The sequence below is a fragment of the Salmo trutta genome, chromosome 17, assembly GCF_901001165.1.
Source record: "Salmo trutta chromosome 17, fSalTru1.1, whole genome shotgun sequence".
NCBI classification, from domain to species: domain Eukaryota; kingdom Metazoa; phylum Chordata; class Actinopteri; order Salmoniformes; family Salmonidae; genus Salmo; species Salmo trutta.
In genome coordinates this window covers 11472624-11494382 of record NC_042973.1, presented here as the reverse complement: position 1 = coordinate 11494382, position 21759 = coordinate 11472624, and the positions used below count along the sequence as shown (strand labels likewise).

Here is a 21759-nt window from a genome sequence, read left to right as displayed (position 1 = left end):
TCGACCTTCGCCTCGCCCGAGTCTGTATGGAAGTTGCAGCGATGAGACAAGACGGTAACTACCAATTAGATACCATGAAATTAGGAAGGAAAAAGGGGTTTAAAAAATTAAACAAGACAATACGTTGCAACCTCAGTGTGCACCTGTCTATTTCTCTCTAGTCTCTATTATTATTATTATTATTATTATTATTATAGGACATTGAAACACCAGTACCTTACCAAATGCAAAGTAGAAAGCATCTACAATCATATAGTTCATCCTGTATTAGGAAGCTTATTGGCAAGGTGCGTCGAGACTTAACCATTCAGACCAACAGAAAAATCATTTACAAGCATATTACATTAAATTCTTATCGGACTAATAAAATACATGAACAATACATCTTGATACTTGCAAAATATACATCCAACAACGTTCTTTTTAACCATAATTAAACCTTTGTATATAATTGTAAGACACAGATGAAATTAAACAAAGTAAGAGCCCAGCAACACAGGAGGGATTGTCATAAACACACATTCAAAGTACAATCTGAAATCTTTGTCCGCTGTGGCCGGGCGTTAAAATGCAAACAAATAATCGATGCTCAAAAGCATACACACGCAGACAAACAGTTCAATTTGACACTCTCAAAAACCCATCCCCACACTCCTATTAGCCAGGTCAATACCTCTTCCAGAAATTAAACTGCAAATTGTAACTTTAACCCCTGCTGACCTCTGACCTCACACCTGGCAGAAGCCAGTTTAGGAAGCCATCCTGATTACGCCAAATAAAGAAATTTATTTAGAATGGTCCGTCATAATGTTGAGATGCAAAAAGAATGTTGCTCTGATATGAAAGCGAAGCCTCGGAGGTCTGCGGTTGGGGTGGACGGTGAACGCCTCTCACTTGGAGGAGGAGGCCATGTGTCCGTGCACACGGAAGCGGTACACGCATGTGTACTCCAGGTGACCCCAGTTACTCAGAACGCGCAGCTCCACGTAATAATAGATGGCCCTGGTAGGGTTCTGACAGAAAACAGGAAGGGTAAAGGGTTAGAACAAGCAACACAACTGATGACTCAATGGATATTGCATTAGGGTCAACAGTAGCTACTAGCTAGGTAGTTAGAACTTCGTTCTATGGTCCTGGTCCTGGTCCAGTTCTATTCCAGGCTTATTTCAGCTATAGGCTGTTGCATAAACATTGAGCCCGACTAATGTCTCACGCCCCCCAAAAATAACCTAGTAATCCTAACCGGAGGTCGTATTCACTAGGCACCAAATGGAAGAAAAACTGAAAGAGGGAGGGACTACCTGAACTTGTCCAATAAGAAACACTCATTTTCTGTAGCAAAATGTTTTGCTTCATTTTGAAACGGTGTGTACTAATGAATACAACCGAGGCAAAGTTTAAATGATGCGACTCACAGGCAGTTGGAAGGTCTGGATTGCCCCTCCGTGCTGGTCATAAGTGAAGGTTCCCAGCCAGGTGCCATCTTCTGTCTCAGTGGACATACCCTGCACAGAGAGAGAAAGAGATGAGACCGATTTTTAAAGACAAATGAGTCATCAGCGTTAAAGATATTCACCATACTGCTCTAAACATCTCTGTAGGAAATCTTCAACAGTAGATTATGTAGATGTGGCTCTGGGCAAAGGTTGTGCACTGAATAGAGTGTCAGGGAAGGGCTAGAGGTCACAGATGACTCACGTAGACAGAGAAGGCCTTTGGCGCGCTGTCGATGCGTCCGGTGGGCGCGTTGGAGACCGGCAGGTGCTCCATGGTGACGTGGGTGATGTGGGCAGGATGAGACAGGGCGATGACCAGGGTGCCCTGCGCTCCGTGGAACGCCCAGCACTTCCCAGCTTGCACCGCCTGGCCCTGGATAACAGTGCGGGGGTTCTCAGAGGGGTACCAGAGGGGTACACCCAGGAAGGACACGCATGCCGAGCGGGTACGGTACGTCTCGGAACACCGCGTGCTCACAACACTGGCACCTTGGGACTCCAACGCAAAGTCTGGCATCCTGTCAGCCAATAGGGGACTGCAGTTCTTCACAACCTCTTTCACCATCTGTGGCTCATTCTGGGGCAAATTCTCATGCAGCCATTTGGCCATGGCCTCTTCGAGCTCAGGGGTCAGGTGTGTGTTGGCTGTGGTGGGGTTGGGAGCTGGAGGAGGCTGGTTGTGAACAGAGTAGACCTGCTTCCCCAGCTACACAACACAGAGAGACCACATCCATTAGGTTAGGAAGGCTCATCATTTACTCTGTCCCAAATGGCACCCCATTCCCACTACCATAGGGCTCTGGTCAAAAGTAATTGTAAGTCGCTCTGGAGGAGTGCGTCTGCTAAATGACTAAAATGGGAAATGTAGTGCACTATGTAGGGAATTGGGTGCCATTTTGGACTCAGCCATTCATATTTGAGTTTATTTAGCACCATCTCTTATGCAGAACCACTTGACTTGAGTTTGCGTGTTTTGTGTACATTACCGTGGCACTCTGGTCCTCCAGGGCAGCGACTCTCTGCCTGACGTGTGTGTGTTGGTCCTTCAGCTCGCCCACCTGACTGGTGAAGCCGGCTGTCTGCTGGCTCAAACGATGCTCCCAATCCAGCGGATTCACACTACAATAGAAAAAAATAGAACTTAATTGTCCATTGAGAAACAGAGATATTTATCTTCAACCCCCTGAGACAGCAAACTCACAAAACATTTTAAAGGCCAAGTCAAGATTGTCTTAAATCCAAAGTTTGTTTTGCAAACAAGTTTGGGACATTAGATTGGTTAACAGAAAAAGCATGGGACTATGTTTTCACTCCTTTCAAATCTTCCCAAGTGCCTAGGGAGCATGGGACAGGAGCTAGGGCTAAGGACAGGAGGTAGATGCTAGGAGGTAGGGGCTAGGGGCAGAAGCAAGGGGGCAGGTTCTGGATTGGGCCGGCCACACACTCACCTGTCCACTCTCACTCTCACGTCCCTCATGTCTGTTCTCACGTCTGCCAAGTCTGTCTGCAGTCTCTCTACCATCTGTTGGGATAGACGAGCACAAAGACTACATCTCAACCATATACGTAAATATACAACAATTCTATAGAACCAGACAGACAGACAGACAGACAGACAGACAGACAGACAGAGACAAAAATCTGGACACACCTTACTCATTCCAGAGTTTTTCTTTATTTTTACTATTTTCTACATTGTAGAATAATAGTGAAGACATCAAAACTATGAAATAACACATGGAATCATGTAGTAACCAAAAAAAAAAGTGTTAAAGAAATCAAAATATATTTTACAATTTAGATTCGAAGTAGCCACCCTTTGCCTTGACTCTTGGCATTCTCTCAACCAGCTTCCCCTGGAATACTTTTCCGACAGTTTTGAAGGAGTTGCCACATATGCTGCGCTCCCGAGTGGCACAGAGATCTAAAGCACTGCATCTCAGTGCAAGAGGCTGAGATGGTCCCTGGTTCGAATCCAGAATGTATCACATCCAGCCGTGATTGGGAGTCCTATAGGGCGGCGCACAATTAACTCAGAGTCGTCCGGGTTTGGCCGTCATTGTAAATAAGAATTTACTGACTTGCCTAGTTAAATAAAGGTTAAATAAAAAAATGGTCTGCTTTTCCTTCACTCCGCGGTCCAACTCATCCCAAACAAACTCAATTGGGTTGAGGGCGGGTGATTGTGGAGGCCAAGTCATCTGATGCAGCACTCCATCACTCTCCTTCTTGGTCAAAAAGCCCTTACACAGCCTGGAGGTTTGTTGGATCATTGTCCTGTTGAAAAATAAATGATACTCCCACTAAGCGCAAACCAGATGGGATGGCGTATCGCTGAAGAATGCTATGGTAGCCATGCTGGTTATGTGTGCCTTGAATTCTAAATAAATCACAGACAGTGTCACCAGCAAAGCCTAGAAGGCCAGCATCCCGGAGTAGCCACTGTTAATGTTAAGACTGGTGTTTTGCAGGTACTATTTAATGAAGCTGCTAGTTGAGGACTTGTGAGGCGTCTGTTTCTCAAACTAGACACTCAAATGTACTCGTCCTCTTGCTCAGTTGTGCATCGGGGCCTCCCACTCCTCTTTTTATTCTGGTTAGAGCCAGTTTGCGCTGTTCTGTGAAGGGAGTAGTACACAGCGTTGTACGAGATCTTCAGTTTCTTGGCAATTTCACAAATGGAATAACCTTAATTTCTCAGAACATGAATAGACTGACGAATTTCAGAAGTTAGTTCTTTGTTTCTGGCCATTTTGATCCTGTAATCGAACCCACAAATGCTGATGCTCCAGATACTCAACTAGTCTACAGAAGGCCAGTTTTATTGCTTCTTTAATCAGTACTAAAGTTTTCAGCTGTGCTAACATAACTGCAAAATAGTTTTCTAATGATCAATTAGCCTTTTAAATGATAAACTTAGATTAGCTATTTAAGAATATTTTGAAGATAAAACACACAACGCAGAGGATGAGGACGAGAGTACTAAACTAAATAGAATACTATGGTCAATAGGGAATGTAAATAGGAGTTGGTTTTCAGTTCAACAACTGTTCAGAATCTGTGGATTGTCAGTCCTGAACTCAGAGCTACGTTCTGTACATTGAGTCTGGAGCAGGATACTTGTTATTTGGCCATTGGCCCAGTTGTACTGCAAGGACTTCTGATTGGTCAACCCCAGGCTAGGTTGGGGGGGGGGGTTATAAATGACATCCTGTTATTTGTTCTGTGGAGAAAAGCTGAGGACAACAGGGGGAATGAACATCTACCTCCCAGCATAGCATCTATGATTTGTCCTTTTCAAATAAATACATTTTTCTCCCCGATTTGCTTTTGGGTTTGTGTTATTGAAGAATAACAACTGCTAACAGCTAACACATCGTGCCATTCGAACACAGAAGTGATGGTTTTTGATAATGGGCCTCTGTAGATATTCCATTAAAAATCAGCCGTTTCCAGCTACAATAGTCATTTACAACATTAACAATGTCTACACTGTATTTCTGATCAATTTGATGTTGTTTTAATGGACTATTTTTTGTTGTTGCTTTTCTTTCAAAAACAAGGACATTTCTAAGTGACTCCAAACATTTGAACGGTAGTGTGTGTGTGTATGTGTATATATATATATATATATATATATATATATATAGCGTCCTATAACAGTCTAGTATGGAGAACAGGGTTTCAGTTATAGATGTATGTAGTAGTGTAATAGGGAGTCCTTTTATAGGGCTCTATAATAGTGTGTTCATATATATATATATATATCTTTATGTGTGTGTGTGTGTGTGTGTGTGTGTGTGTGTGTGTGTGTGTGTGTGTGTGTGTATATATATATATATGTGTATATATATATATATATATATATATATATATATATATATATATATATATATACACACACACACACACACACACACACACACACACACACACACACAAACACATATACACTGCTCAAAAAAATAAAGGGAACACTTAAACAACACATCCTAGATCTGAATGAAAGAAATAATCTTATTAAAAACTTTTTTCTTTACATAGTTGAATGTGCTGACAACAAAATCACACAAAAATAATCAATGGAAATCCAATTTATCAACCCATGGAGGTCTGGATTTGGAGTCACACTCAAAATTAAAGTGGAAAACCACACTACAGGCTGATCCAACTTTGATGTAATGTCCTTAAAACAAGTCAAAATGAGGCTCAGTAGTGTGTGTGGCCTCCACGTGCCTGTATGACCTCCCTACAACGCCTGGGCATGCTCCTGATGAGGTGGCAGATGGTCTCCTGAGGGATCTCCTCCCAGACCTGGACTAAAGCATCCGCCAACTCCTGGACAGTCTGTGGTGCAACGTGGCGTTGATGGATGGAGCGAGACATGATGTCCCAGATGTGCTCAATTGGATTCAGGTCTGGGGAACGGGCGGGCCAGTCCATAGCATCAATGCCTTCCTCTTGCAGGAACTGCTGACACACTCCAGCCACATGAGGTCTAGCATTGTCTTGCATTAGGAGGAACCCAGGGCCAACCGCACCAGCATATGGTCTCACAAGGGGTCTGAGGATCTCATCTCGGTAACTAATGGCTACCTCTGGCGAGCACATTTAGGGCTGTGCGGCCCCCCAAAGAAATGCCACCCCACACCATGACTGACCCACCACCAAACCGGTCATGCTGGAGGATGTTGCAGGCAGCAGAACGTTCTCCACGGCGTCTCCAGACTCTGTCACGTCTGTCACGTGCTCAGTGTGAACCTGCTTTCATCTGTGAAGAGCACAGGGCGCCAGTGGCGAATTTGCCAATCTTGGTGTTCTCTGGCAAATGCCAAACGTCCTGCACGGTGTTGGGCTGTAAGCACAACCCCCACCTGTGGACGTCGGGCCCTCATACCACCCTCATGGAGTCTGTTTCTGACCGTTTGAGCACACATGCACATTTGTGGCCTGCTGGAGGTCATTTAGCAGGGCTCTGGCAGTGCTTCTCCTGCTCCTCCTTGCACAAAGGCGGAGGTAGCGGTCCTGCTGCTGGGTTGTTGCCCTCCTACGGCCTCCTCCACGTCTCCTGATGTACTGGCCTGTCTCCTGGTAGCGCCTCCATGCTCTGGACACTACGCTGACAGACACAGCAAACTTTCTTGCCACAGCTCGCATTGATGTGCCATCCTGGATGAGCTGCACTACCTGAGCCACTTGTGTGGGTTGTAGACTCCCTCTCATGCTACCACTAGAATGAAAGCACCGCCAGCATTCAAAAGTGACCAAAACATCAGCCAGGAAGCATAGGAACTGAGAAGTGGTCTGTGGTCCCCACCTGCAGAACCACTCCTTTATTGGGGGTGTCTTGCTAATTGCCTATAATTTCCACCTGTTGTCTATTCCATTTGCACAACAGCATGTGAAATTTATTGTCAATCAGTGTTGCTTCCTAAGTGGACAGTTTGATTTCACAGAAGTGTGATTGACTTGGAGTTACATTGTGTTGTTTAAGTGTTATATATAGTGTCCTATAACAGTCTAGTATGGAGAACAGGGTTTCAGTTATAGATGTCTGTAGTAGTGTAATAGGGAGTTATTTTATAGGGCTCTATAATAGTGTGTTCTTTATAGATAGATAGAGAGAGAGAGAGAGAGAGACTATCACACGCGCACACACACACACATGTAAAGATATATATCTTTACGTGTGTGTGTGTGTGTGTATGTATATATGTATATACGTGTGTGTGTGTATACGTGTGTGTGTGTGTATATATATATACACATACATATATATATATATATATATATATATATATATATATATATATATATATATATATATATATATATATATATACACACACACGTAAAGATATATATCTTTACATGTGTGTGTGTGCGCGCGTGTGATAGAGAGAGAGACTATCTATCTATAAAGAACACACTATTATAGAGCCCTATAAAATAACTCCCTATTACACTACTACAGACATCTATAACTGAAACCCTGTTCTCCATACTAGACTGTTATAGGACCTTATGAGACCCCATACCACATAATACTGCACTATAGAGTACTCACCTCGGTTACAAATTTCTGCTGGTGTTCCAAATTCTTAAGAATTTCTATTTCTCTCTGCGGGAGAACACGTAAACAAGTCAGTTAACCAAATTAATTCACCCAAATGCAGTATAGTTTGTGCATTCTCTCTTTGTCCCTCTTACCAGGATGGTGTTCATCTTGGCTTCCAGATCAGAATGAAATACCGAAGCTCCATCCTGCAGAAAGAGTTTCAACAAACAAGCTTTTAACTGTACAATCCAGGAGTACAAATGCAGAGCGTCAATGCAGCATCCTACCAAATCAAGAGAGAGAGATTATTGCCGGGTATGTGGTCCCATCAGATCCTACCATAGCCTTGACAGGCGGAGTGAAGACAGGTGGCGTAGTGAAGTCAGGTGGCGGAGTCGGGGTGATGACAGGTCGGTTCAGGGTCATAGTGATAGCATTCAGGGCTGAAGTCAGGGTGGCCCATACCAAAGGGGCAAGGTGCCAGCAGCCTAGCAGAGAGGGGTAGAATAGACTTGAATACACTAAGGAGCACATTATCATACAGGACAGGCTACACAGACAACATTTAGAAAATTTTTGCTCGTCAACAATGGGTGTGTGTGTGTTGTACTTCTGTTATTTAAATTGTCAGTAAGTACTATGGTTAGGCATGTCATCTGTGGACAATGTACTGCTGGCACCAATAAAGTAACAGTGCTGTTGGTTCTTTTCATGGAAGTTCTATAGACTGTCTGATTCTGTGGTGTGATGTCACTCACCGAAGGTCAAGAGTATGAGGAGGATGGCAATTAGAATGGCCTTCCCCACATCGGCCGGGATAAACGGAGGGGCTACAGGAGGAGACAGAGATAAAACTAATGCTAACAAACAAGCTACAAGCATAGAGACCAGCTAATGCTACACTAGCACACACACAGTACTCACTCCAGCTGGCACTAGCACTTGTCCTGTTAGTGCCAGATCTCTGGCTGGCGCTAACCCTTTGTTCGCCTAAGGAGGAGTCTCCAGAGTATCCTCTGAAACGTCTTGCCTCTGAAGAGGAGTAACCAGAGCTGTCTATGGCGCTGCTATGGCTCTGGGCCTGGTTCAGGCCGGTCTGGCAGGACGAGAAGCCCCTGGGGCTGGGAGCCAGGTTCAGGCTGGGGGCTGGGGCCGGAGGTTCCTGGAAGGTCTTCCTCCTCTGAACCAAGCTTGAGACCCCTGAAGGGCAGGGGGTGCGGGGACAAAGAGAGAGAGTCAGACGGTTAGTTTTGAATAGCCATAATAGCTAACTATAACCATAGACAAAGAGGCAGCTGCAATACAAAGCTATACTGTACAGAGAATACAGTATAGGCCTAGACAATGAAAGTAACTGAGTGAGTGTCAATAGGACTGCGGATGCAGGAAGTGGTGTGAACCGTACCAATGTAGTCCTCAGCATTGATGGGTGGCTCCACTGTACTACCCTTGCTGCTAGCGGTGCTAGCCACGCTGTTGGCCCGGCTGGAGGTACGAGAGGCCGCCACTTTACGACCACCTGTCTTCCTCTTAGTAAAAACCCTGAGAGAGAAAGAGAGAGCGAGAGAAAGGGCTTTGTTAAAGCAACTTTGTCAGGCCTACTGTATTAGGCTATACGGTAAAACATGAAACACAAACACACCTCACGGGGCTCTCCCTGTAGGAAACTGAGGAGGACTCATCATCGTCTGATGACTGGTGGTAGTATCCCCCTAAAACCAGCCTCATACTGCGCCGCGACATGTCTGACAGAGAGAGAGACAGAGACAATACCTCATACAGGATACTGTGTTATACAAACTGCTTTAACAGGACGGATCCCACACACAAAGCAAATCAATAATATAACACTTTGTAACAGTCATTAGGCTTTAGATATATATATATATATATATATATATATATATATATATATATATATATAGAGATGATGTACAGTTACAGTAAAAAGGGAGTTGAGGTTCCCAAGAGGTAGCCTAGGTAGCATAGCGCTAGCCCAGAGCTGGTGGTAGCAGTAGCCCAGAGCTGGTGGTAGCAGTAGCCCAGAGCTGGTGGTAGCAGTAGCCCAGAGCTGGTGGTAGCAGTAGCCCAGAGCTGGTGGTAGGAGAGAGGCTCTCTGACAGATGCTCTCCTGTATAATCTCTAATCCAGTTAATCTACAGCACCTCACGCTGCTCTCTCATGCACCCCCCCCCCCCCCCCCCCCCCCAACCCCCCCATTGTACAATAAAAGACATCTCAGTAATTCACCTTACAGTAAGGCCTGAATACTACACAGGCAGCATTGGCATAGTCATATGAAAAGGCTAGAGCTATCAAACCCAGATCTGCAAAGTGATTTGGGTAAAGCCTGACAAAGCTAGATCTGGTTAGGGATAAAACTAACTTTAGGATTTTTTTTTGTAGTACCTTACATTTTACTCAGTGCAATGCTAACTGTGGCTGTGTAGGAATGAACTTCAACTTTCAAACAGCGCTAGCACGGATTAGCATTAGCGAACTAGCAGAAGGAGAGGTCAATACAGGTGCATCAAAGCTGGGACTGAGAGTGAAAAACAGCTTCTATCTCAAGGCCATCAGACTGTTAATTAGCCATCACTAGCCGGCTACCACCCAGTTACTCAACCCTGCATCTTAGAGGCTGCTGCCCTATATACATAGACATGGAATCACTGGTCACTTTAATAATGGAACACTAGTTAGTTACATAAATGTTTACATACTGCTTTACTCATCTCATATGTACAGTACCAGTCAAATGTTCGGAGTCACCTTCTGTATACCACCACTACCTTGTCACAACACAACTGATTGGCTCAAACGCATTAAGGAAAGAAATTCCACAAATGTAATTTTAACAAGGCACACCTGTTAATTGAAATGCATTCCAGGTGACTACCTCATGAAGCTGGTTGAGAGAATGCCACAAGTGTGCAAAGCTGTCAAGGCAAAGGGTGGCTACTTTGAAGAATCTCAAATGTAAAATATATTTTGATTTGTTTAACACTTTTTTGGTTACTACATGATTCCATGTGTTATTTCATAGTTGATGTCTTCACTATTATTCTACAATGTAGAAAATAGTAAAAATAACGAAAAACATGCCCAAACATGACTTGACTTAATGCATTTCAATTAATAGGCGTGCCTTGTTAAAAGTGAATTTGTGGAATTTCTTTCCTTCTTAATGCGTTTGAGCCAATCAGTTGTGTTGTGACAAGGTAGGTGTGGTATAGAGAAGATAGCCCTATTTTGTAAAAGATTTTACCATAATATAGACTTGAACAGCTTAAATAAGCAAAGAGAAACTACTTTAAGACAAAGATCAGTCAATTCGGAAAATTTCAGTTACCTCTGCTACAGAGGATAAGTTTATTAGAGTTAACTGCACTTCAGATTGCAGCCCAAATACATTTAGATTTCAAGTAACAGACATCTCAACATCAACTGTTCAGAGGACATTGCCTGAATCAGGCCTTCATGGTCAAATTGTTGCAAAGAAACCACTACTAAAGGACAACGATAAGAAGAAGAGACTTGCTTGGGCCAAGAAACACAAGCAATGGACATTTGACCAGTGGAAATCTGTAATTTGGTCTGCTGAGGATACACTGCTTCCTCAGGAACAGGCCCCGATCCCCGTGATCTGTGTGAAGAGGAGGCGGAAAAAGAGGGGCCGAAGGTCCAGCTGCCTTCTGAGAATTCGCAGGTGATCGAATAAACCTCCACTTCCCTCCATTCTGCTTGCAAATGTGCAATCATTGGACAATAAAATCGACGAGTTACACAGAAGATTAAACTACCAAAGGGACGTTAAAAACGGTAACATCTTATGCTTCACAGAGTCGTGGCTGAACGACATACAGCTGGCTGGTTATACAATGTACAGGCAGGATAGAACAGCGGCATCTGGTAAGACAAGGGGCGGCGGACTATGTATTTTTGTAAATAACAGCTGGTGCACGATATCTAAGGAAGTCTCGAGCTATTGCTCGCTTGAGGTAGAGCATCTCATGATAAACTGTAGACCACACTACCTACCTTCATCTGTAAATTTCGTAGCTGTCTACATACCACCACAGTCAGAGGCTGGCACTAAGACAGCATTAATGAGCTGTATTCAGTCATAAGCAAACAAGAAAACGCCCACACAGAGGCGGCACTCCTAGTAGCCGGGGACTTTAATGCAGGGAAACTTAGAAATTTGGTAAAATGGATTTTATCAGCATGTTAAATGTGCAATCAGAGGAAAAAGAACTCTGGACCACCTATACTCCACACACAGAGACACATACAAAGTTCTCCCTCCATTTGGCAAATCTGACCAAAATTCTATCCTCCTGATTCCTGCTTACAAGCAAAAATTAAAGCAGGAAGCACCAGTGACTAGATGAGTAAAATAAAAGTGGTCAGATGAAGCAGATGCTAAGCTACAGGACTGTTTTGCTAGCCCAGACTGGAATATGTTCTGGGATTCCTCCGATGGCATTGAGGAGTACACCACATCAGTCATTGGCTTCATCAATAAGTGCTTCGATGACATCGTCCCCACAGTGACCATATGTACATACCCCAAACAGAAGCCATGGATTAAAGGCAGCATCCGCACTGAGCTAAAGGCCAGAGCTGCCGCTTTCAAGGAGCGGGACTCTAACCCAGAAGCTTATAAGAAATCCCGCTATGCCCGCCGACAAACCATCAAACAGGCAAAGCGTCAATACAGGACTAAGATCGAGTCGTACACCGGCTCTGACGCTCGTCCGATGTGGCAGAGCTTGCAAACCATTACAGACTACAAAGGGAAGCACAGCCGAGAGCTGCCCAGTGACAGGAGCCTACCAGACAAGTTAAACTACTTCTATGCTCGCTTCGAGGCGAATAACACTGAAACATGCATGTGAGCACCAGCTGTTCCGGAAGAGTGTGTGATCAAGCTCTCCGCAGCCGATGTGAGTAAGACCTTTAAACAGGTCAACATTCACAAGGCCGCAGGGCCCGATGGATTAACAGGACGTGTACTGCGAGCATGCGCTGACCAACTGGCAAGTGTCTTCACTGACATTTTCAACCTCTCCCTGTCCGAGTCTGTAATACCAACATGTTTTAAGCAGACCACCATAGTCCCTGTGCCCAAGAACATTAAGGTAACCTGCCTAAACGACTACTGACCCCTAGCACTCACGTCTGTAGCCATGAAGTGCCTTGAAAGGCTGGTCATGGCTCACAACACCATCATCAGAGAAACCCTAGACCCACTCAAATTTGCATACCACCCCAACAGATCCACAGATGACGCAATCTCCATTGCACTCCACACTGCCCTTTCCCACCTGGACAAAAGGAACACCTATGTGAGAATGCTATTCATTGACTACAGCTCAGCGTTCAACACCATAGTGCCCTCAAAGCTCATCAATAAGCTAAGGACCCTGGGACTAAACACCTCCCTCTGCAACTGGATCCTGGACTTCCTGATGGGCCGCCCCCAGGTGGTAAGGGTAGGTAACACATCCGCCACGCTGATCCTCAACACAGGGGCCCCTCAGGGGTGCGTGCTCAGTCCACTCCTGTACTCCCTTTTCACTCATGACTGCACGGCCAGGCACAACTACAACACCATCATTAAATTTGCCCATGACACAACAGTGGTAGGCCTGATCACCAACAACAACGAGACAGCCTATAGGGAGGTTAGAGACCTGGCCGTGTGGTGTCAAGACAACAACCTCTCCCGCAACGTGATAAAGACAAAGGAGATGATTGTGGACTACAGGAAAAAGTTGACCGAGCACGGCCCCATTCTCATCGATGGGGCTGCAGTGGAGCAGGTTGAGAGCTTCAAGTTCCTTGGTGTCCACATCACCAACAAACTAACATGGTCCAAGCACACCAGTCGTGAAGAGGGCATGACAAAACCTATTCCCCCTCAATAGACTGAAAAGATTTGGCATGGGTCCTCAGATCCTCAAAATGTTCTACAGCTGCACCATCGAGAGCATCCTGACTGGTTGCATCACCGCCTGGTATGGCAACTGATCGGCCTCAGACCGCAAGGCACTACAGAGGGTAGTGCGAACGGCCCAGTACATCACTGGGGCCAAGCTTCCTGCCATCCAGGACCTCTCTACCAGGCGGTGTCAGAGAAAGGCACTGAAAAAAAATTCTCAAAGACACCAGCCACCCTAGTCATAGACTGCTTTCTCTGGTACCACACGGTAAGTGGCACCGGAGCACCGAGTCTAGGTCCAAGAGGCTTCTAAACAGCTTCTACCCCCAAGCCATAAGACTCCTGAACATCTAATAAAATGGCTACCCAGACTATTTGCAGTGCCCCCCCCCCCCTCTTTACACCACTGCTACTCTCTGTTGTCATCTATGCATAGTCACTTTAATACCTCTACCTCCATGTACATACTACCTCAAATAACCGGTGCCCCCACACATTGACTCTGTATCGGTACCCCCCCTGAAAATAGTCTCGCTATTGTTATTAAACTGCTGCTCTTTAATTACTTGTTACTTTTACCTCTTATTCTTATCTGTATTTTTTTAAACTGCATTGTTGGTTAGGGGCTCGTAAGTAAACATTTCACTGTAAGGTCACATGCGCTGAATACCTGTTGTATTCAGCGCATGTGACTAATACAATTTTTATTTGATTTACTATTATTCTACAATGTAGAAAATAGTAAAACATTTAATTAAAACCATTGAATGAGTAGGTGTGTCCAAACTTTTGACTGGTACTGTATGTAATTTTCCCCACTCAGTTTCACACAAAACCTTCTCACTGCACGTCAAATCAAATTTTATTTGTCACATACATGGTTAGCAGATGTTAATGCGAGTGTAGCGAAATGCTTGTGCTTCTAGTTCTAGTTCCAACCATGCAGTATCATCTAACAAGTAATCTAACCTAACAATTCCACAACAACTACCTTATACACACAAGTGTAAAGGAATGAATACGAATATGTACATACAAATATATAAATGAGTGATGGCTGAACGGCACAGGCAAGATGTAATAGATGGTATGGAGTACAGTATATACATATGAGATGAGTAATGTAGGGTATGTAAACATTATATACAGTGGCATTGTTTAAAGTGGCTAGTGATACATCAAAATGGCAAGATGCAGTAGATGGTATAGTGTACAGTATATACATATGAGATGAGTAATGTAGGGTATGTAAGCATTATATAAAGTGGCTAGTGATAATTTGATTACATCAATTTTTTCATTATTAAAAGTGGCTAGAGTTGAGTCAGTATGTTGGCAGCCGCTGTTTAACAGTCTGACGGCCTTGAGATAGAAGCTGTTTTTCAGTCTCTCGGTCCCCGCTTTGATGCACCTGTACTGACCTCGCCTTCTGGATGATAGTGGGGTGAACAGGCTGTGGCTCGGGTGGTTATTGTCTTTGATGATCTTTTTGGCCTTCCTGTGACATCGGGTGGTGTAGGTGTCCTGGAGGGCTGGTAGTTTGCACCCGGTGATGCGTTGTGCAGACCTCACTACCCTCTGGAGAGCCTTCCGGTTATGGGCGGAGCAGCTGCCATACCAGGCGGTGATACAGCCCGACAGGATGCTCTCGATTGTGCATCTGTAAAAGTTTGAGTGTTTTTGGTGACAAGCCGAATTTCTTCAGCCTCCTGAGGTTGAAGAGGCGCTGCTGCGCCTTCTTCACCACACTGTCTGTGTGGGTGGACCATTTCACGCTGAGGAACTTAAAACTCTCCACCCTCTCCACTACTGTCCCGTCAATGTAGATAGGGGGATGCTCCCTCTGCTGTTTCCTGAAGTCCACGATCATCTCCTTTGTTTTGTTGACATTGAGTGTGAGGTTATTTTCCTGACACCACACTCCGAGGGCCCTCACCTCCTCCCTGTAGGCCGTCTCGTCGTTGTTGGTAATCAAGCCTACCACTGTAGTGTCGTCTGCAAACTTGATGATTGAGTTGGCGGCATGCATGGCCACGCAGTCGTGGGTGAACAGGGAGTACAGGAGAGGGCTGAGCACGCACCCTTGTGGGGACCCAGTGTTGAGGATCAGCGGGGTGGAGATGTTACCTACCCTCACCACCTGAGGGCGGCCCGTCAGGAAGTCCAGGACCCAGTTGTACAGGGCGGGGTCGAGACCCAGGGTCTCGAGCTTAATGACGAGTTTGGAGGGTACTATGGTGTTAAATGCTGAGCTGTAATCGATGAACAGCATTCTTACATAGGTATTCCTCTTGTCCATATGGGTTAGGGCAGTGTGCAGTGTGATGGCGATTGCGTCGTCGGTGGACCTATTAGGGCGGTAAGCAAATTGGAGTGGATCTAGGGTGTCAGGTAGGGAGGAGGTGATATGGTCCTTAACTAGTCTCTCAAAGCACTTCATGGTGACGGAAGTGAGTGCTACTGGGCGGTAGTCATTTAGTTCAGTTACCTTAGCTTTCTTGGGAACAGGAACAATGGTGGCCCTCTTGAAGCATGTGGAAACAGCAGACTGGGATAAGGATTGATTGAATATGTCCGTAAACACACCAGCCAGCTGGTCTGCGCATGCTCTGAGGACGCGGCCGGGGATGCCGTTTGGGCCTGCAACCTTGCGAGGGTTAACACGTTTAAATGTTTTACTCAAGTTGGCTACAGCAGGTTTTGGTAGCGGGCTGTGTCGGTGGCCCTGTATTGTCCTCAAAGCGAGCAAAGAAGTTGTTTAGTCTGTTTGGGAGCAAGGCATCGTGGTCCGCGACGGGGCTGGTTTTCTTTTTGTAGTCCGTGATTGACTGTAGACCCTGCCACATACCTCTCGTGTCTGAGCTGTTGAATTGTGACTCCACTTTGTCTCTATATTGACGCTTAGCTTGTTTGATTGCCTTGCGGAGGGAATAGCTACACTGTTTGTATTCAGTCATGTTTCCGGTCACCTTGCCCTGATTAAAAGCAGTGCTTCGCGCTTTCAGTTTTGCGCGAATGCTGCCATCAATCCACGGTTTCTGGTTGGGGAATGTTTTAATAGACGCGGTGGGTACAACATCACCGATGCACTTGCTAATAAACTCGCTCAACGAATCAGCGTATTCATCAGTTGTTGTTCGACGTTATGCGGAACATATCTCAGTCCACGTGATCGAAGCAATCTTGAAGCGTGGAATCCGATTGGTCGGACCAGCGTTGAACAGACCTGAGCGTGGGAGCTTCCTGTTTTAGTTTCTGTGTATAGGTGGGGAGCAACAAAATGGAGTCGTTGTCAGATTTTCCGAAAGGAGGGCCTTATATGCGTCGCGGAAGTTAGAATAACAGTGATCCAGGGTTTTATCAGCCCGGGTTGTGCACAATTGATATGCTGATAGAATTTGGGGAGCCTTGTTTTCAGATTAGCCTTGTTAAAATCCCCAGCTACAATAAATGCAGCCTCAGGATATGTGGTTTCCAGTTTACATAGAGTCCAATGAAGTTCTTTCAGGGCCGTCGATGGGTCTGCTTGGGGGGGAATATGCACGACTGATTATGATCGAAGAGAATTCTCTTGGTACATAATGCGGTCGGCATTTGATTGTGAGGAATTCTAAGTCAGGTGAACAAAAGGACTTGAGTTCCTATATGTTGTTATGATCACACCACGTCTCGTTAATCATAAGGCATACACCCCCGCCCTTCTTCTTACCAGAGAGATGCTTATTTCTGTCGGCGCGATGCGTGAAGAAACCAGGTGGCTGTACCGACTCAGATAGCGTGTCTCGAGTGAGCCATGTTTCCGTGAAACAAAGAACGTTACAGTCTCTGATGTCTCTCTGGAAGGCTGCCCTTGCTCGGATTTCGTCTACCTTGTTGTCAAGAGACTGGACATTGGCGAGTAGTATGCTCGGGAGCGGTGCGCGATGTGCCCGTCTACGGAGCCTGACCAGAAGACCGCTCCGTCTGCCCCTTCTGCGGCGCTGTTGTTTTTGGGTCGCCGGCTGGGATCCGATCCATTGTCCTGGGTGGTGGTCCAAACAGAGGATCTGCTTCGGGAAAGTCGTATTCCTGGTCGTAATGTTGGTGAGTTGACGTTGCTCTTATATCTAATAGTTCCTCCCGACTGTATATAGTAAAACCTAAGATTTCCTGGGGTAACATTGTAAGAAATAACACACAAAAAAAAGCTCAGACCTGTGATTGACAGTTTGCTGGTCCAATCAGAGAGCAGTGTGTGCATTTCACTAACCAATCCATTTTTTTGCAAGTGCGGTACTGTCTCTGGCTGCGTGGAGAGCAATCCACAGAGACAAAACCTGGCCAGATAAATAAGTCAGTCTCAAGTCAAAGTTGAGTCCCAATTCTTGAGGCTCCAAGTCAAGTCATCAAATTTGTGACTCAAGTCAGACGAGTGCAAGTCACATGGCTCGAGTCCACACCTCTGGTAACTAGTACTGCAGAGAAGCCAAAATACAGGGTAAAGGCATGGCATAAGGTGTAAGAGGATGTGGTGTGTGGTGAGACAGGAAGTCAGACATGTGAGTGATATGCAAATTCAGACAACAGAGTTGAGAAGAAGGAAGATGGCCCACACTATCAGCAGCTCTGACAACACTACAGTAAACAACTAACAACAAGTTTAGGTTGCTAGGGCATAGAGCAGTGTCTGTCCTTTTCCATGGTTACTGACAGACAAAAAGACATTGATGTAGGTCAAGTGATCAAGTGGGATTGAGCCAACACCATGAGATTGGGTAAAAACATCCAGCCAGCCAGGTTCAAGTAGCCTACATTAATAGCATTCTCATTGTTATGCACTGGAGTCCGGAATACATTACCTTCCTCTGGTGTGAAAAGAAGCTTTAGCGTCACTGAACATATTGTACCACAGGCTAATTCTCTCAAATCCTCTATTCTACTGAAAATGGCATCTCTTGCCGTCTCAGCGCTTTATCCTGCTTCCCAATCCTCTTCTCATTACAATAGCCTTCAGTTCCCTCCTTCACTAAGCTCTCCTCCCCTCTTTCTTTCCCTGATCCTGCAAGCTAATCAACCCCTCTCATCTACAGTGCAGTCGGGAAGTATTCAGACCCCTTGACTTTTTCCACCACATTATTCTATAAATTGATGAAGCAAAAACAAGTTAGAATTTCTCAAATGTATTATTTGCATATGTATTATTTACATAAGTATTCAGACTCTTTACTCAGTACTTTGTTGAAGCACCGTTGGCAGTGATTACAACCTCGAGTCTTCTTTGGTGCGACGCTACAAGCTTCGCACACCTGTATTTGGGGAGTTTCTCCCATTCTTCTCAAGATCTGTCAGGTTGGATGGGGAGCGTTGCTGTACAGCCATTTTCAGGTCTCTCCAGAGATGTTTGATGGGGTTCAAGTCCGGGCTCTGGCTGGGCCACTAAGGGACATTCAGAGATTTGTCCCAAAGCCCCTCCTGTGTTGTCTTGGCTGTGTGCTTAGGGTCGTTGTCTTGTTGGAAGGTGAACCTTCGCCCCAGTCTAAGGTCCTGAGCGCTCTGGAGCAGGTTTTCATCAAGGATCTCTCTATACTTCTCTCTGTTCATCTTTCCCTCGATCCTGACTAGTCTCCCAGTCCCTGCCACTGAAAAACATCCCCACAACATGATGCTGCCACCGTAGGGATGGTGCCAGGTTTCTTCCAGACGTGACGCTTGGCATGCATGTGCCTTTTATTGAGGAGTGGCTTATGTTTGGCCACTCTACCATACAGGCCTGATTGGTGGAGTGCTGCAGAGATGGTTGTCCTTCTGGAAGATTATCCCATCTCCACAGAGGAATTCTGGAGCTCTGTCAGAGACCATAGGGTTATTGGTCACCTCCCTGACCAAGGCCCTTTCCCCCAAATTGCTCAGTTTGGCCGGGCGGCCAGCTCTAGGAAGAGTCTTGGTGGTTCCAAACTTCTTAAATTTAAGAATGATGGAGGCCACTGTGTTCTTGGGGACCTTCAATGCTGCAGAAATGTTATGGTACCCTTCCCCAGATCTGTGCCTCGACATCATCCTGTCTTGGAGCTCTACGGACAATTCCATCGATCTCATGGCTTGGTTTTTGTTCTGACATACACTGTCAACTTTGGGACCTTATATAGACAGATGTGTGCCTTTCTAAAATCATGTCCAATCAATTGAATTTACCACAGGTGGACTTCAATCAAGTTGTAGAAACATCACGGATGATCAATGGAAACAGGATGCACCAAAGCTCAATTTCGAGTCTGATAGCAAAGGGTCTGAATACTTATAAAAAGGTATGTTTTTTTTGTAAAAATGTCTAAAAACGTTGTCATTATGGGGTATTGTGTGTAGATTGAGATTTTTTTTAAATAAAGCTGTAACTTAACAAAATGTGGAAAAAGTAAAGGGGTCTGAATATTTTCTTATTTCGTAGCTCGCTAGCCTATAATTACATGGGGACACAAATCCAGTCCACACACTACAAAAAAGCATCCTTAGACCTGACACACATACAGGAGGACAGCGGTATAAAATCCACACAAACAAAGACACGTGTCTTTCCGTAACAGCTTGAAGCTGATCCTCATTAGTAAATTGGATGATGTTCCTCCTAGAACATCAGAGAGGAGAGTTTGGGTTTGAACGTTCTGTGTTCCTGTTAAGGGAGGGGCAGGTCTAGCATGACTACTGCCATACACACAGCCAGGCTACATAAGAAAAATAGACCACAACACACACACACACACACACAGAGAAAGAGACCACAACACACACACACACACACAGAGAAAGAGACCGAGAGAGACAGCACATAATTGCCATCTAAATAATAGGAAATGTGTTGACTGTGCCCCTAGAAGCTTGGAAACTATTTCTCAAAAGGCTGTGTGTGTCAAAGAGATACTCGTGCGTGTTGTGAACATCAGTAAGCGTTATGTTTTATCAACAAGATGCTGACACTTCAGCCGCCGTCTCACGGACACAAACAGCAGCATCCCCATATGAGAAAAAAGTAATGAATCTGCCTTGCAAAACTGTTAGTTACAGCACGTCACGAGTTCACAGCATAGCTACTGTAACTAGCTAGAACCATTAAACATGCATAAACAAACGGATATATTTTGTCCTTACCCGCTTCTTGGGTCGCCATCATGGGTAAGGCAGAGGCAGAGCGCGAGCTCCCTGTCCCAGGCGGCGAGCTGTCAAACGGAACCCCTCTCTAATGGAACGATAACTTGGCTAATTGCAACCAGCAGCCCTACACATTTCCGAACAACAACTTAGTGGCAGACAGGACGGGGTATAAAGAGCCAACCCCTTTGTTGGCTCTTCGTAACACTTTCACCCCCCAAAAAATGATACAGTATTTGCTAGCACAAGGCAAACGGGACTCAACCAGGACGTTGCTACTGACAGTTAGGAGGAGGAGGAGTCCGCGGGCCAGACAGACAGTTGCAAAACACCCTCTTATTTTGAGTTAAGGCTGTCTCTTAGGATCTCTCTTTTTTTCGCGTCACCCTGTGGCAATATCTGGTCAGCAACAGTTTTCCCCCTTTCTATTCAATGATTAAATAATAATCGTGGCAACTTGATTTAGATGCACTATTGTAAAGTGGTTGTTCCACTGGATATCATAAGGTGAATGCACCAATTTGTAAGTCGCTCTGGATAAGAGCGTCTGCTAAATGACTTAAATGTAAATGTAAATGTAACTTTCCTTTGCATCTTGCGAGGTGAAATCAATTAATAAACGTATGGGAAAATAGGCTAAACATGCACATATGATAAAACCAAGGACATCACATTTAGAAAATATTACCTAAATCTTGTGTAATCTTCTCAGTGTACAGTCAGTGAAAAAGATCCCTGACTCGGGTTGTTTTTACCGACACATCTCACATCGACTAATGCCCGACGTCATAATCAAGTCTCAGAGAACTGATTATGAAGTCAAACATTGTTTGACTTTTTAAAAAAAAATAAGAAAGTTTGCCTTGCTATCCTTACGTTTTCAAGTTAAAGTTTAATGAATTAATTAATATAAAGTGCAATTTAATACTGAATTGCTTGATGAATAAAATAAAAAACATAACACAAGAGCAGGTTCATTATGGACATTGTCGATCCAACAACTCAGACTCAGTGGCCTTTCCTTTTCTCAAATTAAATTTGCTAAACTCCTGCGTCCTCTCTAAACCTTCCCCTGGCCTCATTTTAAAAAAACGTTAAAGGTAGTAGAGGAGAGGGAAAGTGTTTAAAAATACGCT

The 21759-nt window shown here is 44.9% G+C and overlaps 1 protein-coding gene across 2 annotated transcripts; it reads right to left on the bottom strand.

The window, feature by feature from the left end:
* Positions 1 to 245: 245 nt before the first annotated feature.
* On the bottom strand, positions 246 to 21402 carry LOC115151586 (SUN domain-containing protein 1). Of its 2 annotated transcripts, none has more exons than XM_029695636.1 (13): positions 21312 to 21402; positions 9197 to 9299; positions 8960 to 9096; positions 8479 to 8754; positions 8313 to 8384; positions 7894 to 8042; positions 7707 to 7760; positions 7564 to 7617; positions 2945 to 3018; positions 2483 to 2615; positions 1699 to 2202; positions 1416 to 1505; positions 246 to 1013 (listed from the first exon to the last, which is right to left on the bottom strand). In XM_029695636.1, exons 2-13 carry the CDS (start codon positions 9295 to 9297, stop codon positions 891 to 893), a joined length of 1767 nt encoding a protein of 588 aa, XP_029551496.1. In that variant the 5' UTR covers positions 9298 to 9299; positions 21312 to 21402; the 3' UTR covers positions 246 to 890. The 2 variants fall into 2 exon arrangements, with proteins under 2 accessions (XP_029551496.1, XP_029551495.1); XM_029695635.1 differs by lacking the exon at positions 21312 to 21402 and adding an exon at positions 20624 to 20917.
* Between the last annotated feature and the right edge of the window lie 357 nt (positions 21403 to 21759).

Bases quoted from the DNA above. Each gene is read 5' to 3' on its own strand.
- LOC115151586 (XM_029695635.1), bottom strand. From the start codon at position 20,645: ATGATGGCGACCCAAGAAGCGG. The intron at 8,385-8,478 runs GTGAGTACTGTG...CTCCTCCTGTAG, and splicing joins AAGTGCTAGTGCCAGCTGGA to CCCCTCCGTTTATCCCGGCC. The intron at 3,019-7,563 runs GTGAGTACTCTA...CTATCCCAACAG, and splicing joins AGCAGAAATTTGTAACCGAG to ATGGTAGAGAGACTGCAGAC.